The sequence below is a fragment of the Lissotriton vulgaris genome, chromosome 10, assembly GCF_964263255.1.
Source record: "Lissotriton vulgaris chromosome 10, aLisVul1.2, whole genome shotgun sequence".
Classification (NCBI taxonomy): Eukaryota; Metazoa; Chordata; class Amphibia; order Caudata; family Salamandridae; genus Lissotriton; species Lissotriton vulgaris.
Window position 1 is genome coordinate 687,460,298 of NC_141698.1, and position 13,106 is coordinate 687,473,403.

Here is a 13,106-nt window from a genome sequence, read left to right on the forward strand (position 1 = left end):
TTTGCAGTAGAGATGGTTTATCTGTAAAGCCTCCAGTACTTGTTTCACGTGTTGAATGTGTTCTGGTTCGTCATTGGAGTAGATTAAAATGTCATCGATGTAGACAACCACAAAGATGTCCAGGTAGTCTCGCAACACCTCATTAAGGAAGAACTGGAATGAGGCTGGGGCATTGCATAGCCCAAAGGGCATCACCAGATACTCAAAAAGCCCATACCTGGTCTTGAAAGCGGTTTTCCATTCATCGCCTGATCGTATGCGCACTAAATGGTAGGCTCCCCTGAGATCCAATTTTGTGTATATCCTGGCTGATCTCACTTGTTCCAGTAATACCGGAATTAACGGTAGGGGGTATTGGTTTTTTATGGTGATGGCATTTAACGCCCTATAGTCTATACAGCACCGTAATTCCCCATTTGCCTTCGGAATAAAGAAAAGGGGGGAAGCTGCTGGGGACCGGGATGGTCTGATAAATCCCAAAGCGAGTAGGTTGTCCAAATATTCCCGAAGGTGTTTTGTTTCGGGTTGGGATAGTGCATAAATACGACCGCATGGAACCACTGACCCAGGGGTTAGATCGATGCGGCAGTCGTATTCCCGATGTGGGGGAAGCACTTCTGCTTTGGTTTTACTGAAGACTTCTTCATACTCAATGTAATACTGAGGTAAATCCACCTCTTTTTCCGCAGCCGTAGAAACGTTGTGAGTGACTGCCAACACCATAGATGGTCGAGATTCCTCCTGGAGGCAGTGGTCGTGGCAGTAGGAAGAGGAGAACTCCAAAGATTGTTCTTTCCATCTTATCTGTGGTTCGTGTTTTTTCAACCAAGGGAGTCCCAAGATGATACCATAATTAGGAGCCTGGATGAGGTTAAACGAAATCGATTCCTTATGATCACCCCCATACCACATCTCATACTCCGGGGTATGCTGTGTGACAGGTCCCGATTCCAACACATGACCGTCTACTGCAAATACTTCCTCCATGATGGGTTTATCTATTGGAGTCACTCCCAATTTCCGGGCTTCTGCTAAATCCATGAAGCAGCCTGTTGCTCCGGAATCTACCATGGCACGTACATATTTTGGAGATTGATCAATCCATAGTTCAATGTCTATGAAGAACAACTGGTTTCCTACTCGATTTTCTTCTGTAATCGAAGGGATGAAATGTACACTTGAGTCCCTCCCTTCTTTAGGACTCAAGCCTCGGAGTTTTCCGAACTCTTATCGACAGTGGATACTGCCCCTGGACCCGTGCGATAGCGTCCTCCTTTTGGTTTCACCGGACATTCACGTAAAAAGTGGCCTTTCTTCCCACAGTACAAACACAGCCCAAACTTGCGACGATGTTCTCGTTCACTGGTAGTGAGGGATGCTCTCACCACCCCCACATCCATAGGTTCGGGTTTACCCTCGGCCTTCTCCCCACTAGTCGGTTTCTCCCCGAACACCGGGGTTCTGTCTCTTCTTCCCGACTCTCCCTTTCTCTCTCTCAATCGGTGATCCAAGCGTAGGGCCAAATCGATAAATGCTGCACATGTGGTAGGCTGGGGTTCAACTTGTGCTATTACATCCTTGAGATTGTCTGTGAGCCCTTGGTAAAACAGAACCATCTGTTTGGCTTCAGGCCAATCAGTTTCTGCAATTAATCTACGGAAATGATTCAGGTAAGTCACGATATCTGAATTGCCCTGTTTGAGAACCAACAGCTCCTTATCAGCTGAGAAGGTCTCCGCTCTTCTATCAAACGTTTTCTCGAATTCTGCTCGAAACAGATCCCAATCGTATAGGATTCCATCATTGTTCCTGACTATGGGTACAGCCCACTGGGCTGCCTCCCCTCCCAAATATGAGATCAGAAAGGAAACACGTGATTGGTTTGTCAAAAAGCATTTGGGTTTACAGGTGAAATGCATCATCACCTGGGTCATAAACACCTGCACCTTCTTTCTATCACCCATAAACCTTTCTGGGGGGGCCAAAGGTACTGGAGAAGGCATTTCAACTACCAACGAGGTTGGTGGCGGGGCAGGGTTACCTGCATCAAACGGGTTCCGCTGCATAGCATCCATGCGTGCCTGCAACGCAGCCGTTTCCTGGCGAGAGGCGGCCAATTCAACCTGAACTAAGCCTAAGGCGGCCACTACCTCATCTAAGGTGGCCATCCCTTGCTATCAACCCAACCAGGAGGAGCAGAACTTTTAGGCCGATTATTCTGTCAGGTTCGGTTCAGGATGCTCCTCAGGATTGGGTTGATGCTATATGGGGGCCCACCTCTAGATCAACCCAAGTCTGACTGTGATTGTGCCCAGACTGTTAAGGTGATCAAGCGGGGGAAAAGTTGGGGTCCGGAGGAGAACAGCTGGGCTCTGGTCACCGTAACCTGTAACCACAGAAACAAGGGATGAGTACGGCAGTACTCTCAACCGTGACAAATATCATGTAACCAAACCCTTGTTACCTCACCTGTATATCTCACAGGTGTGCCTGTCTGCAGGAAGGATCTAAGGGCGGTCTCTATATCCCCTGGTGAATTACTGGAAAATACAAGGCAAAGATCATTAGCAAACCCCCTGGTTCCCTCCCTTCCTAGTTTCCAAATGAGCAGGCCAGCATGAACACCTACCCTTATGAAGGATACAGATAACCCAAAGTTGCCCCAGAACACCATTCAATGAAAGGAAAAGAACGATCCCATTCCTGGTAGCGGTGGTAAATAACAACAAAGTCTTTCTCCTCCGAGGAAATGCTGACCTCAGGGTGTGCAAGACGCGTCTACCCCAGGCTCTCACTCAACATTCCCTATAATACAAAAGTTAACAAATCATAAACCCAGCTCAAAGTATGTGAATAGCGTCTTTACAGATCCAGCTCTGTAAGCGCTTTAAAGTGGCAATTGAGTACTGTGATTTAAAGCGGCACCAAAAACACGGTGTCCTGCGTTAACAGGAGCAAGACGCTCCCTGTATATACACAACAAATGTACTCTGAGCAGACAAGAGGACTGAAAATGCCCCTCTCGTTTCCTGGCAAAAACCTGGAGTTTGACTGGTGGAACGACACACGGGCGCTTCCTAAGCCCCTCCAGGTAATCCTCAACCGAGCGGAAATGCTCAGGGAACCCCACGTTGTAGGCGCTTCCGAAGCCCCACCAGGATAATCCACAGACGGGTCTTTGAACACGAGCAACACTGAACCCACACGCTAAGGCGGCGTGTCTCTTCAGCGCTTGGCAAAACTTGCCCCTGCCGATATCCACAATACTCCAACAAGTACAACGCACTCGACCCAAAGGCACAAACAGGAATAATCGGCGGCGCATCTCCCGCCTGACTTCCTGTTAATCCTTCACTGCGTCGCGTCATAGAAGTGCACGGTGCAAAGGTTCATGGGATCTGTAGTTTTTTCCATCCCGTTTCTCATCACAGGGCAGGCAGTGATTTACCAGAGGTCGGGGAGGGCGAATCGTGACAACAGGTACCATAATCTAAAAATCCTCCAAGTAAGTTCTACTCATGGCCAATTTACAATAGAGTTTCTACAAGTGAGGGCCGAATACAAAAAAAGAAGAGTTTTTAGATTTAATCTATCCTCCCCAGGCAAGGAGACTATACATTCAATTCATATTGGGTACTCTTCCACTTAGGTCGTTCACCAGCAAATGGGATAATGCAATGAATCAAGAAAACCCGGTGTGTAAATATAAGACAGAGTCTGAAATTCATGTGTTTTTCCTCTGCCCTGCATATCTTGTATCCCGCAAACGATTATTAATTCCAGTCTGTAGAAACCTAGGATTTAGACATTGTTTTCAAGCCTTTAGGATCCTAAAGTACGATACCCATCCCCTATTGTTTTTGCTGTCTCTGGCTTTCTGAATGGGATGTGGCACAGGCGCAGGAGTTTTTTTAATTAATTTTGTGTAGAGCCCTATGTTTGCCTGCCTGTGACAGAAATATACGAAGGCACATATAACGTTGTTATCGCTATTACCTATTAACTTAGTTTTTAATATCGATAACTTTCTATGAATTTTTAGTTGTTTTATCTGATTCCAGGGATGGTTAAATCACATTTTTAAATTGTAAATAATGCAGAATACATGATTTTATTGTATTATTTTATGCTATTTATTAACTTGCTTGCTCTTTTTTATGATTGTATTAATGTACTTTTATGGCTTGAGGTGGCCGAAATAAAGTTATCGAAAAAAGGTTGGCCTTGACATGATTCTCTGATTTCTCAGATAAGAATTCTCATATCTCCTTTGGCTCTCCTTACTGCATAGATAACTAACTTGATGGGTGCTTAACAGTGAAGTATTTCTTGAGCAGTATATATATCCCTTCTTTATTTTTCTTGATGACTAGGGGTTTCAGATTTGTATCATCTTGAAGTCCACTCAGAATAGGAATCTATACATAGGGGTCCTACTGTGAATCCCTTGGACTGGCTCACTGCCAGTGCCTGTCATATTTACATCTAAGTGAAAATACTTGATTCTTTGTAAGCATTTCCTGACTGAAGGATTCAGTTGTCTGCCTTACTGGATACTCATTTTGGTTCTGTAAACCAACAGAATTTGCTTTGCTGCGCCCTGAACATCTATACGCTATTAAGCGTTTCCATACTAGAAGCATTCTATTGCTAAAGAAGAATGGCCTGCCCAATGAATATAGTATGAGCCTGGAGGTACCGTTAGTTTTGCCAATTAGGGTGTTGTAAATAAGACTTTGTGTTAAACTGGGTCAACTTATATTACCGCAACATTTGGTTGATAGGACTTTTTAGTGGATGATCACGAACAAGAACACTATGGCATTGTGCACTACAATACAGGCAAGCCTAAGAAAAAATACTATTTCTATTGACCTGCAAGTCCCAACGTTACTGGTTTTGGGTAGAAGACTGTCATGGTAACTCACTTTCAAATGATTAACGGTGATGGGTCAAACACGGTTGAGATTAACTCCTTTGCAATGAAACCCCCTAATTCGAAAGAGTATAAAAAAATTAAAATTCATAAATGGCATGGCACTTCATCACATATAATGGCACGTTGCATAAAGCCCGGTTTTCCATGCAGTATCAAAATCCAATGATGGTAATGCCAATTTGTTAATAAAAGTTATAATTTATTCAGAATATAAAAAATAATAAGAATGAAAATGCACCAAATAATTATTAGTCGACCGAGTTAATATGCCCTTTAAAACAACGATTTTATCATCTTACTGCTAATAGTGCAGTTATTTTTTGCTGTTCTGTCTTAGTCGCTAAGAGCCAATAGGGAGAAATATTCTGTAAGCAATACCAACATCTGTTTTATCACTTTGAGGTATGTTTATTCGCTTCTTTATTGTATGCATATATATTTGTTTATTTAACACTTTTGGAGCAAAAAATACCCAGCAGAAGCAGTCTACTAACAAGAAATTATTGCAGCCACATCGTTTTGATTCTTTGTTTTCTCCCTATGATCTGTCGAAAGTATCAACTTTAATTTACAATGATTTGCTCTAATTTCAAAATTGTGTTTATTAATGTATCAGCCACTAAATAGATGCCTTAGTTGGCTTCTTGCTACAGGTTTCTATTTGCCTTCTGAAGGTAAAACGTTAGAAACCTGGCAGGACCTCATCAGGGTAAAACAATTTTGGGGCATATTACCAAGGCAGGCGAACTTAAATTATCGCCGCTTTTGCAGCCGTTTTCGTCCGCAGAGCAGCGATAATTTCATCGCCCTGTTAGCAAGCTGTCGCTAACATCAATTAGCGACAGCTTTTAGGTGATAGCGAGTGGCTTGGGGCCCGCTTTGCATGTCGCAATATTTATCGCTAATGACATGCACAGTGGGCGTACCCAATCTGTTAGCGACTGAAAGCAGTCGCTAACATCGCTATCGCCTATTATCAACGCAGGCGTAGCGACAAAAAAATTTGCGCTAAGCGCGAATATTGCTGAAAACTAACGCCTGCTCAGACCAGTTCTTAGCCTGTATATCCAATGGGAGGTGGATATTCAGGCTAAGTCCCTATTAGCGATGATGCCTGAATATCGCTGGATTTCCAGCGATATTTACGCATTTCGCCGCTATCGCCAGATATTTTATCGCTTTGGCAAATAAACGTTGCTAACAGCACGTTATCTCTATGATAAAATCCGGCGATGCGATAAAAAAAAATTCACTAAGCTTATTTAGCGATAAATATCGCTAGTTGTTGATAAAATGCCCCTGAGTGCCTTTAAATTGGGTAATACATTCGTTTGTTTACAGAGTATTTAGCAGTGGTTACTGACTTGAAAAAAAGGTATATTTATTAAATAAAAAAACATATTTCTGACCATATGGTTAAGTAATCCTAAGGTTTTATGAAATGTTTTGCATGCATAGCACTTGTCAGATACAGTTTGCATTTCTGGGATACCTTTGGGATTTTGTTTCTTTTTCTTGAGACTGCAGCTTGGCAGTAAAGTGCTGTTATTCTTTCTCGTATGTTGAGTTTTTTAATCAAATCATCACATCTTCAGAAGTGAACATGCATTTTCCAATGTGTGCATTATATGTTAAACATGTACAAATAAATTGCAATTTTCTCTCGTTATTTGAATCAATCTTCCAAACATTTGCATGGTTGGGATTCATTAAACTCACTCTGCTTACAATTTTTTCTAGGGTGGGACAGTCATTGGCAGTGCCCGATGCAAGGCATTTCGCACCCGTGAAGGTCGCCTGCTGGCAGCATGCAACCTAGTTCAGCGTGGCATCACAAATCTCTGTGTGATTGGTGGTGATGGTAGTTTGACAGGTGCCAACCTCTTCCGCGAGGAGTGGAAGGGTCTACTTGATGAATTGGTGCAAAACGGTAAGTGTTCAGCTCTCGGAGGACACTATTTAAAACATGGAATATTTGTGTCGTTGGTTTTGAAACTATGCCAAACTTAGTCCCCTATGGAAAATTTCACTTTCCGAGGTTATACTAATGGAAAGAAAACTGTTACATGGATCAGTGGTAGTTCTACATAGCATACTTAAATACATTTGCTGTTGTTGTGTTGAATTGCTCAACCTTTGCACTACTGACACACTTCTAATCTTAATGGGAACATTCAAATGTATGGTCAAATGGTGAGATCTTGTTTTGGTAGCATTAAAGACTAAGATTTTGTTTTTGGTAGTAAGACATTCATTTGATCCAGTTGTCACTTATTCCTGCACTGCTCTCTCTTCAAAGCTCTGATATTGGATTTCTTTCCCAGGTCTGTAAAATAGTTCATGCAGACGCATGCATATGTGCCAATGTGTGCGAACTGATACAGTCACTATACACGGTTACATTCTGCAGTGTATTACAGTTTATTAGCTGGACCTGCAGGAATAATGGTGATGTCGACTTACAATGCTTTTTCGTTTTTATTTTACCAAGGGTAGGAGAAAAATAGTTGATGTGCATTTATCTACAGGTGTATCAGTTCTTGCATTAAGAATGAATTCTGATCTAAACAGGAAATGTCTACTTTAGGAGAAGTCCAAGGAAGGTTCTTGTATAAATTAGGACAGTGTATTATAGCAAAAGGATGCAGTGGGGAATGTCCAAATGTTTACCACGAAGTGCAGAAAGGGATTCTTCCCAGCAACTTCGCTTTATTTAACCATCTGATCAACCATACCCTTATTTCAAGATTCTAGTATTTCATTTCATCCAAAGGCTCTTCCCTTAGGTGAACTGCTTATTAATTTTCTGAGAAAACCAGAAAAAAATAATGCATGGAGCTCTGGTGAACCCTGGAGCTTCTTGGATTTTAGTATTCCAGAAGGTCAAACATTATCCTCGCAGTTGTGCAGAAATTTCATGCAACCGTGACCAACCTTTTTTGCTGTTTCAGCCACATTTATTCTACAAATACATTAGGCTACATTTAGTGACTCTTTATCCTTCAATGATATTTACTGCTTTCATATCTACAGGCAAAATTGAAGAATCTGCTGCAGAGAAATTCTGTCATATTAACATTGTGGGAATGGTGGGATCCATTGACAATGACTTCTGTGGAACTGACATGACAATCGGAACTGACTCAGCCTTGCACAGAATCATCGAAGTAGTGGATGCTATCATGACTACTGCACAAAGGTAAAGAGAAAGAATCAGGCCAAGCCAGAGCTATCTACAATATCGGGTAGATATATTTTTCAGATACATTTTTGTTCTAAGAATTTATTTGATCCTTTTCTCGAAAGTACTGTGATTTTCTATTGGCAGGGGTTACCCAGATCCACAAGTCACTCCTTTAGACCTCAAGCCCAATAAATCTGCATTTGTATACCTCCCAGTTTGTGGTAAAGTTCTTCTGAAGCGCTTTTTAGGAAACAGCTGAATATATGACCTTTTTAATTTAATCCGCTACATTCCAGTATTTTCAGCCAGGGTAGACCTCAAACAATAGAATCCTAGCACTGGCATATTTCATTGCAAGTAACCATTGACTTAAATATGCCACTCCTAAATGCACATATCAATAATGCATACAAGACAAATAATGTCCAATTATACCATGAAATATAACACCACACAAATGCAAGCAAAGGACTGAAGGGGGAGGTCTCCACTGCTGAATTATCTTAAATTTTCCAGTATACTTTACTACACATGGGGGGAAGAAGATGATGATGGCGAGCTGATCCCGCTGTGAGTGTGCTCTCCTCTGTTCCTTTTGCTTCAGTGCCACCTGCAGCTCTCTGATGCCTCAGCAGCATATCTCAGATGCAACCCAAAGGTTGTAGAAAAGGGCAGGGGTGGAGAACTAAAATGTTACTAACATACCTGCACGTCCCATACTTCTCTTGTAGACGTAGCTGTGTTGTTTGTGGGACTCCCATAGCAGTCTCTTTATCTGTGGGAGAAATTGACGTTACCTGTGCCATCTTCTGGGCTAGATGGTGTCCACTAAGTCATCTACACTACAAAATGGGAGAGGGACTCGCCACCCCTCCAATTCAGCTCTTCAAGCTGGCGGGCCGAGTTCAGGATCACAACAGCTGGTGGGGAGGTGATACTTTTCTATAATCGGGCGCCTGATGGTGAAGCTGCTTACGTTAAGTACTGGAGTCTCTGTGCCGTCACCACGGGGCCCGGGCCAGGGGGACCCCACAGCAGTAGTTTCCCTATTAGATTGATGTTTCTGGAGTCAGTAAACAAGGTGGTGCCAGGAGGGGATGCACAGTCTCCAATACCATCTTCATCATCACGGTCATCCAGCCAACTTTCTCCTTTAAATTCTGAAGCTCAGCAGGGACAGTCTACTCTATACATTGTATCCATAGAGGTTGTCCTCCCAATCAGCATTCTTTGACGATGCAATATTTTTAAAATGAACATCTTATCTAAATTTTTCCAAGTTTTTCGGGTGATTTCTCTACTGGTTCTGGATCTCTTTTTTAAGATTCTCGAGGGGGGCGATACGCAGCTTCATCTGTGGTTATAGGAGGGCTAGAAGGTCCATACATCTTTTAAAATCTCTCTTTAGTCAAGGTGGGTTGTCTCTCCCGGATCTCATGTATTTCTAGTCCGCTTTTGGCTCATGTAGTAAAAATACCCTTACATATCATGACCCTGCCTGCTTCGCTCTAGGGTATCAAATTGCCCTGGGGCCGTGTGTCAGGTTTTTTCTAAGTAGACTCTCCGATCCAAACTATTTTAAGTAGGTTCAGTTCAAGATCATTGGGGAGGCCTCCCGGATCTGGGGGAATTTGCACTCGATATTCTCTTCAACCTATTCACTCATTACATCACGAGAGGTAACCCTATATTCCGACCTATTTTTTATGACTCTTTGGTCAAAGGATTGTATAACCAAGGCATTAGGATCGTGAGTCAGATATTTGATTCTGACAGGATTTGTGCATTTTCGACTCTGCAGACACTTTATCAACTTCTGCAACTTTAAATACTTACAGAGTCAAGACTTTTTTTTTAAATAACCAGGCATATACGATTGGGGACAAGGATGCCGACATCCTGAAATATATTTTCACCACAGAAGGCAAGCCATCAATCAGAACTTTACATAGAAATATATCCACAGACAGAGAGGATAACAGGTCTAGTCTTGCCACTAAATGGAGTGCCAAGCTGGATCAGGATAGTTTGGTCAATGAAATCTTCGATGCCTTTGATATTATTAGCTGCTCTGTTTGTTATGGTAGCGTAAAACTTCAGCGACTTCGGACTTTGTGTATGCTATGTTATACCCCAGAAAGAATATGAAAATGGTCTAAAAGTAGTTTGCGACCACAAGACCTATTGTCAAAAATGAGGTTACGTACTGCGGATATTATACCTATGTTTTCAAAATGCCCGCACTCAAAGCTTACTGGTCATGCACAGTGCAGTTTGTATCCTTACACTTGGACCACCATATTTAGTTGGCAGTTAAGGAATGATGCTGGGACACAAACGTAATATTAATCCCAGATTAATTCTGGTGGTATCTATTGCGATTACTGTTGCCCGGTTGTGCATCGCCAGCGTTTGGGTTTGCCCTTCAATCCCTTTTGTTTCTGAATGGTGGACTTTGTTTTTACAGATTTTTGAACAACGTTTGGGTTAATATGTATCTTTGAGGTTTGTATTTTTCATGTGTACTGTTGTGTTTCATGATATTTATTCTGTTTATTAAGGCCATTTACAAAAATTATTCATATATGATGCTGTGTGCATATTATGCTTATTTTCTGCTTTTATTGGCGGATCACAAGGAACTCTAATAAAAATAATTAAATATTTATATATATCTCAAGCATGACCTACAATGCATTTGTCCTTATACTGCAGTTCTATTTGTCTAACTCGCTGTATATTTCTGTTGCGTCTAAAGTGGCAAGCAGAAGGAATCTATGCAAAGACATTATCTGATTTCATATTGCAAACTCTCTTTCCTGCAAGTTTCTTTCACCTACCACCTACTCTTTCACTGCATCTGCTTTTTAACAGCTGAATGAGCAATATGGAGTAGCCAAAGGGGAATAGGATATCTGCCTTTATAGAATGCCAGGTACAAAACAGCACTGAATAATGAAACAGGGATTACAGTACACTAAACGCTGGAGAAAGGATCTCTGTAGAAAATAACAAATTGCAATAAGAGAAAAAAGACAGCTAAGAGGTGATATTTCGGTTGAAAAAAGAAGTTGACTACATTGCGACACTGTGATAGTTTTATACAGTGGGAAGTGCAACACAGGAAGATTAGGGCCATCTTTCATTGATTTCATGTCATTGAATGCAAAGAATTATGCTGCCATCTTGACATGGATTTCCTGAGACAGGTGGAAATCTTATCATGCAGTTGGGCTGGGAAACATAGAGCAGGCCACCATATTATCCTGGCAGGTTGTGCGTGCACAGGCACATTTTCTGGCTGTCGCCCACTAGTGTTCCCAACAATCTGCCACAATCCCGCAGATGAAGAGATCCACCACCCCTGCCTTCCTTGTCACTGGACACTGCTGCTGTACTTGAGCAGGGAAAGACTGAGGCACACCTGCCACTGGAAGACCAAACAGCCACTGCGCCATCTTCTCGAAGATGCTGCATTTCATATCCCTGAATCTACCTGCCGATGAGCTAAGCTGACACTGCAAGCCTCTGTCACTTTTTTTTTCAACACTACCCTAATCCTCCCATATATAGGCAGCAGCGAGGGAGTTGGTGAGATAGATGGAGTGCCCAAAGTCTCTTGAATGGGGTACAGCTATATGCTTACATGTTTTTGCAGGTAGTCGAGAGATGCATGAGGTTTGCACTACTCCCTGCAATTCCACTAAGGCTCTTAGATGCCCATGGAGCCCCTAGCAGTACAGTGTGTATTTATAAGAGATTTGGTTATTAGTTTGTAAGGTAAGTAGCCACCTCAAATAATAATCACAGTCCTTGTCAGGGTGAACCACTACATTAACTAAATAAACCTGAGCTCAACTCCCAGGTAGCTGTGGCATAGAGTAGACAGGCTTTACTTAGAGGCAATGTGTAAAGTATTTATGCAGTACTGGAACAGTAATAAAGACAAAAAACAACACAAGAAAAAAATTGAGAAAATTATAATAGACACCAAAACTGCAAATATCCAATTATTAGAACCAGAGTTATGAATTTTGAAAGTTTAAACCAAGAAATAGCACTAAAAAGCATGAAGCACCAACCGCAGTCATCTGGTTGTATTTGACAGGTATGAAGGTTAAAGTTACTTCTCACCATGATGGAGCACAGGTCAGGTCGGATAAAAGGACCATGTTTGTCCCAGTCAGAAAATTTACCTTTTGACTAAGAAACTTTTTGGGGAGTTCTTCAGCGGCAAGAGGCAGCAGGCTGCAGCAAAAGAGAGTTTGATGTTGACAGATCCAGAGGATGAGCTGAAGCTGTTGTTTTAGTCAGGAAATGGTCCAAGTGGGAAAAGTTAAAATTTTGCATCCAGGAGGTCCTCCCTGTTGGTTGAATAAGCTTTATCGGTAGCTCCAGTGAAGCATTTTACTTTCAGACGTAGACGTAGAAACTTTTCTAGTACTCGGATTTCCTCAGTGCAGCAAGACTGCAGGCTGCAGCTGAAGAGGGCTCAATATCAACGGATTCTGCAGTTGGAAGATCCAACTGAAAAGGATGTGCTACTGTGGAGAAGAACACAGTATGAGCCATGGGGATGTTTGGTCCAGCAGCAGAGCTTCATCTGTCGGACTAGTTGGCAGGTTTATCAAACATCTGTTATTCAGCGCCAAGATACCCGTAGTGGTGAACGTGCGCTTTACAAATACACATGTTATGTTATCCTGGTCCCTCATTCATTTTTAGGTCAAAAATTTGGCAAAACTTTCTAAATTGCAGGGTTTAGGGTAAGGCAGGAGACGTTAACTTCAACACCAATGGTCCAGGAACTTGAAACACCACTTAAAGGGTCAAGACACACTCCAGCAAAAGCCAGCAGCAGGATCCAGGGCAGATCCAGTTGGAACTGGCCATCTGTGAATGCAGGAAAAAATGCCTCTTGGAGCTTGTTATGCCCTAGTAGTCCAAACAGCTAGTCAAACTTATGATGGTTAGAGTTCTTTA

General features: G+C 42.1%; 1 protein-coding gene across 4 annotated transcripts in view; it reads left to right on the forward strand.

Moving 5' to 3' along the window:
* PFKP (phosphofructokinase, platelet) overlaps nucleotides 1-13,106 on the forward strand; it is a 332,348-nt gene that overhangs the window by 83,866 nt on the left and 235,376 nt on the right. For all 4 annotated transcript variants that reach the window (XM_086941516.1, XM_086941517.1, XM_086941518.1 and 1 more), the window contains exons 4-5: nucleotides 6,680-6,869; nucleotides 7,973-8,138. In XM_086941516.1, coding sequence (XP_086797642.1) covers nucleotides 6,680-6,869; nucleotides 7,973-8,138 — 356 coding nt within the window. The remainder of the gene's footprint in view (nucleotides 1-6,679; nucleotides 6,870-7,972; nucleotides 8,139-13,106) is intronic.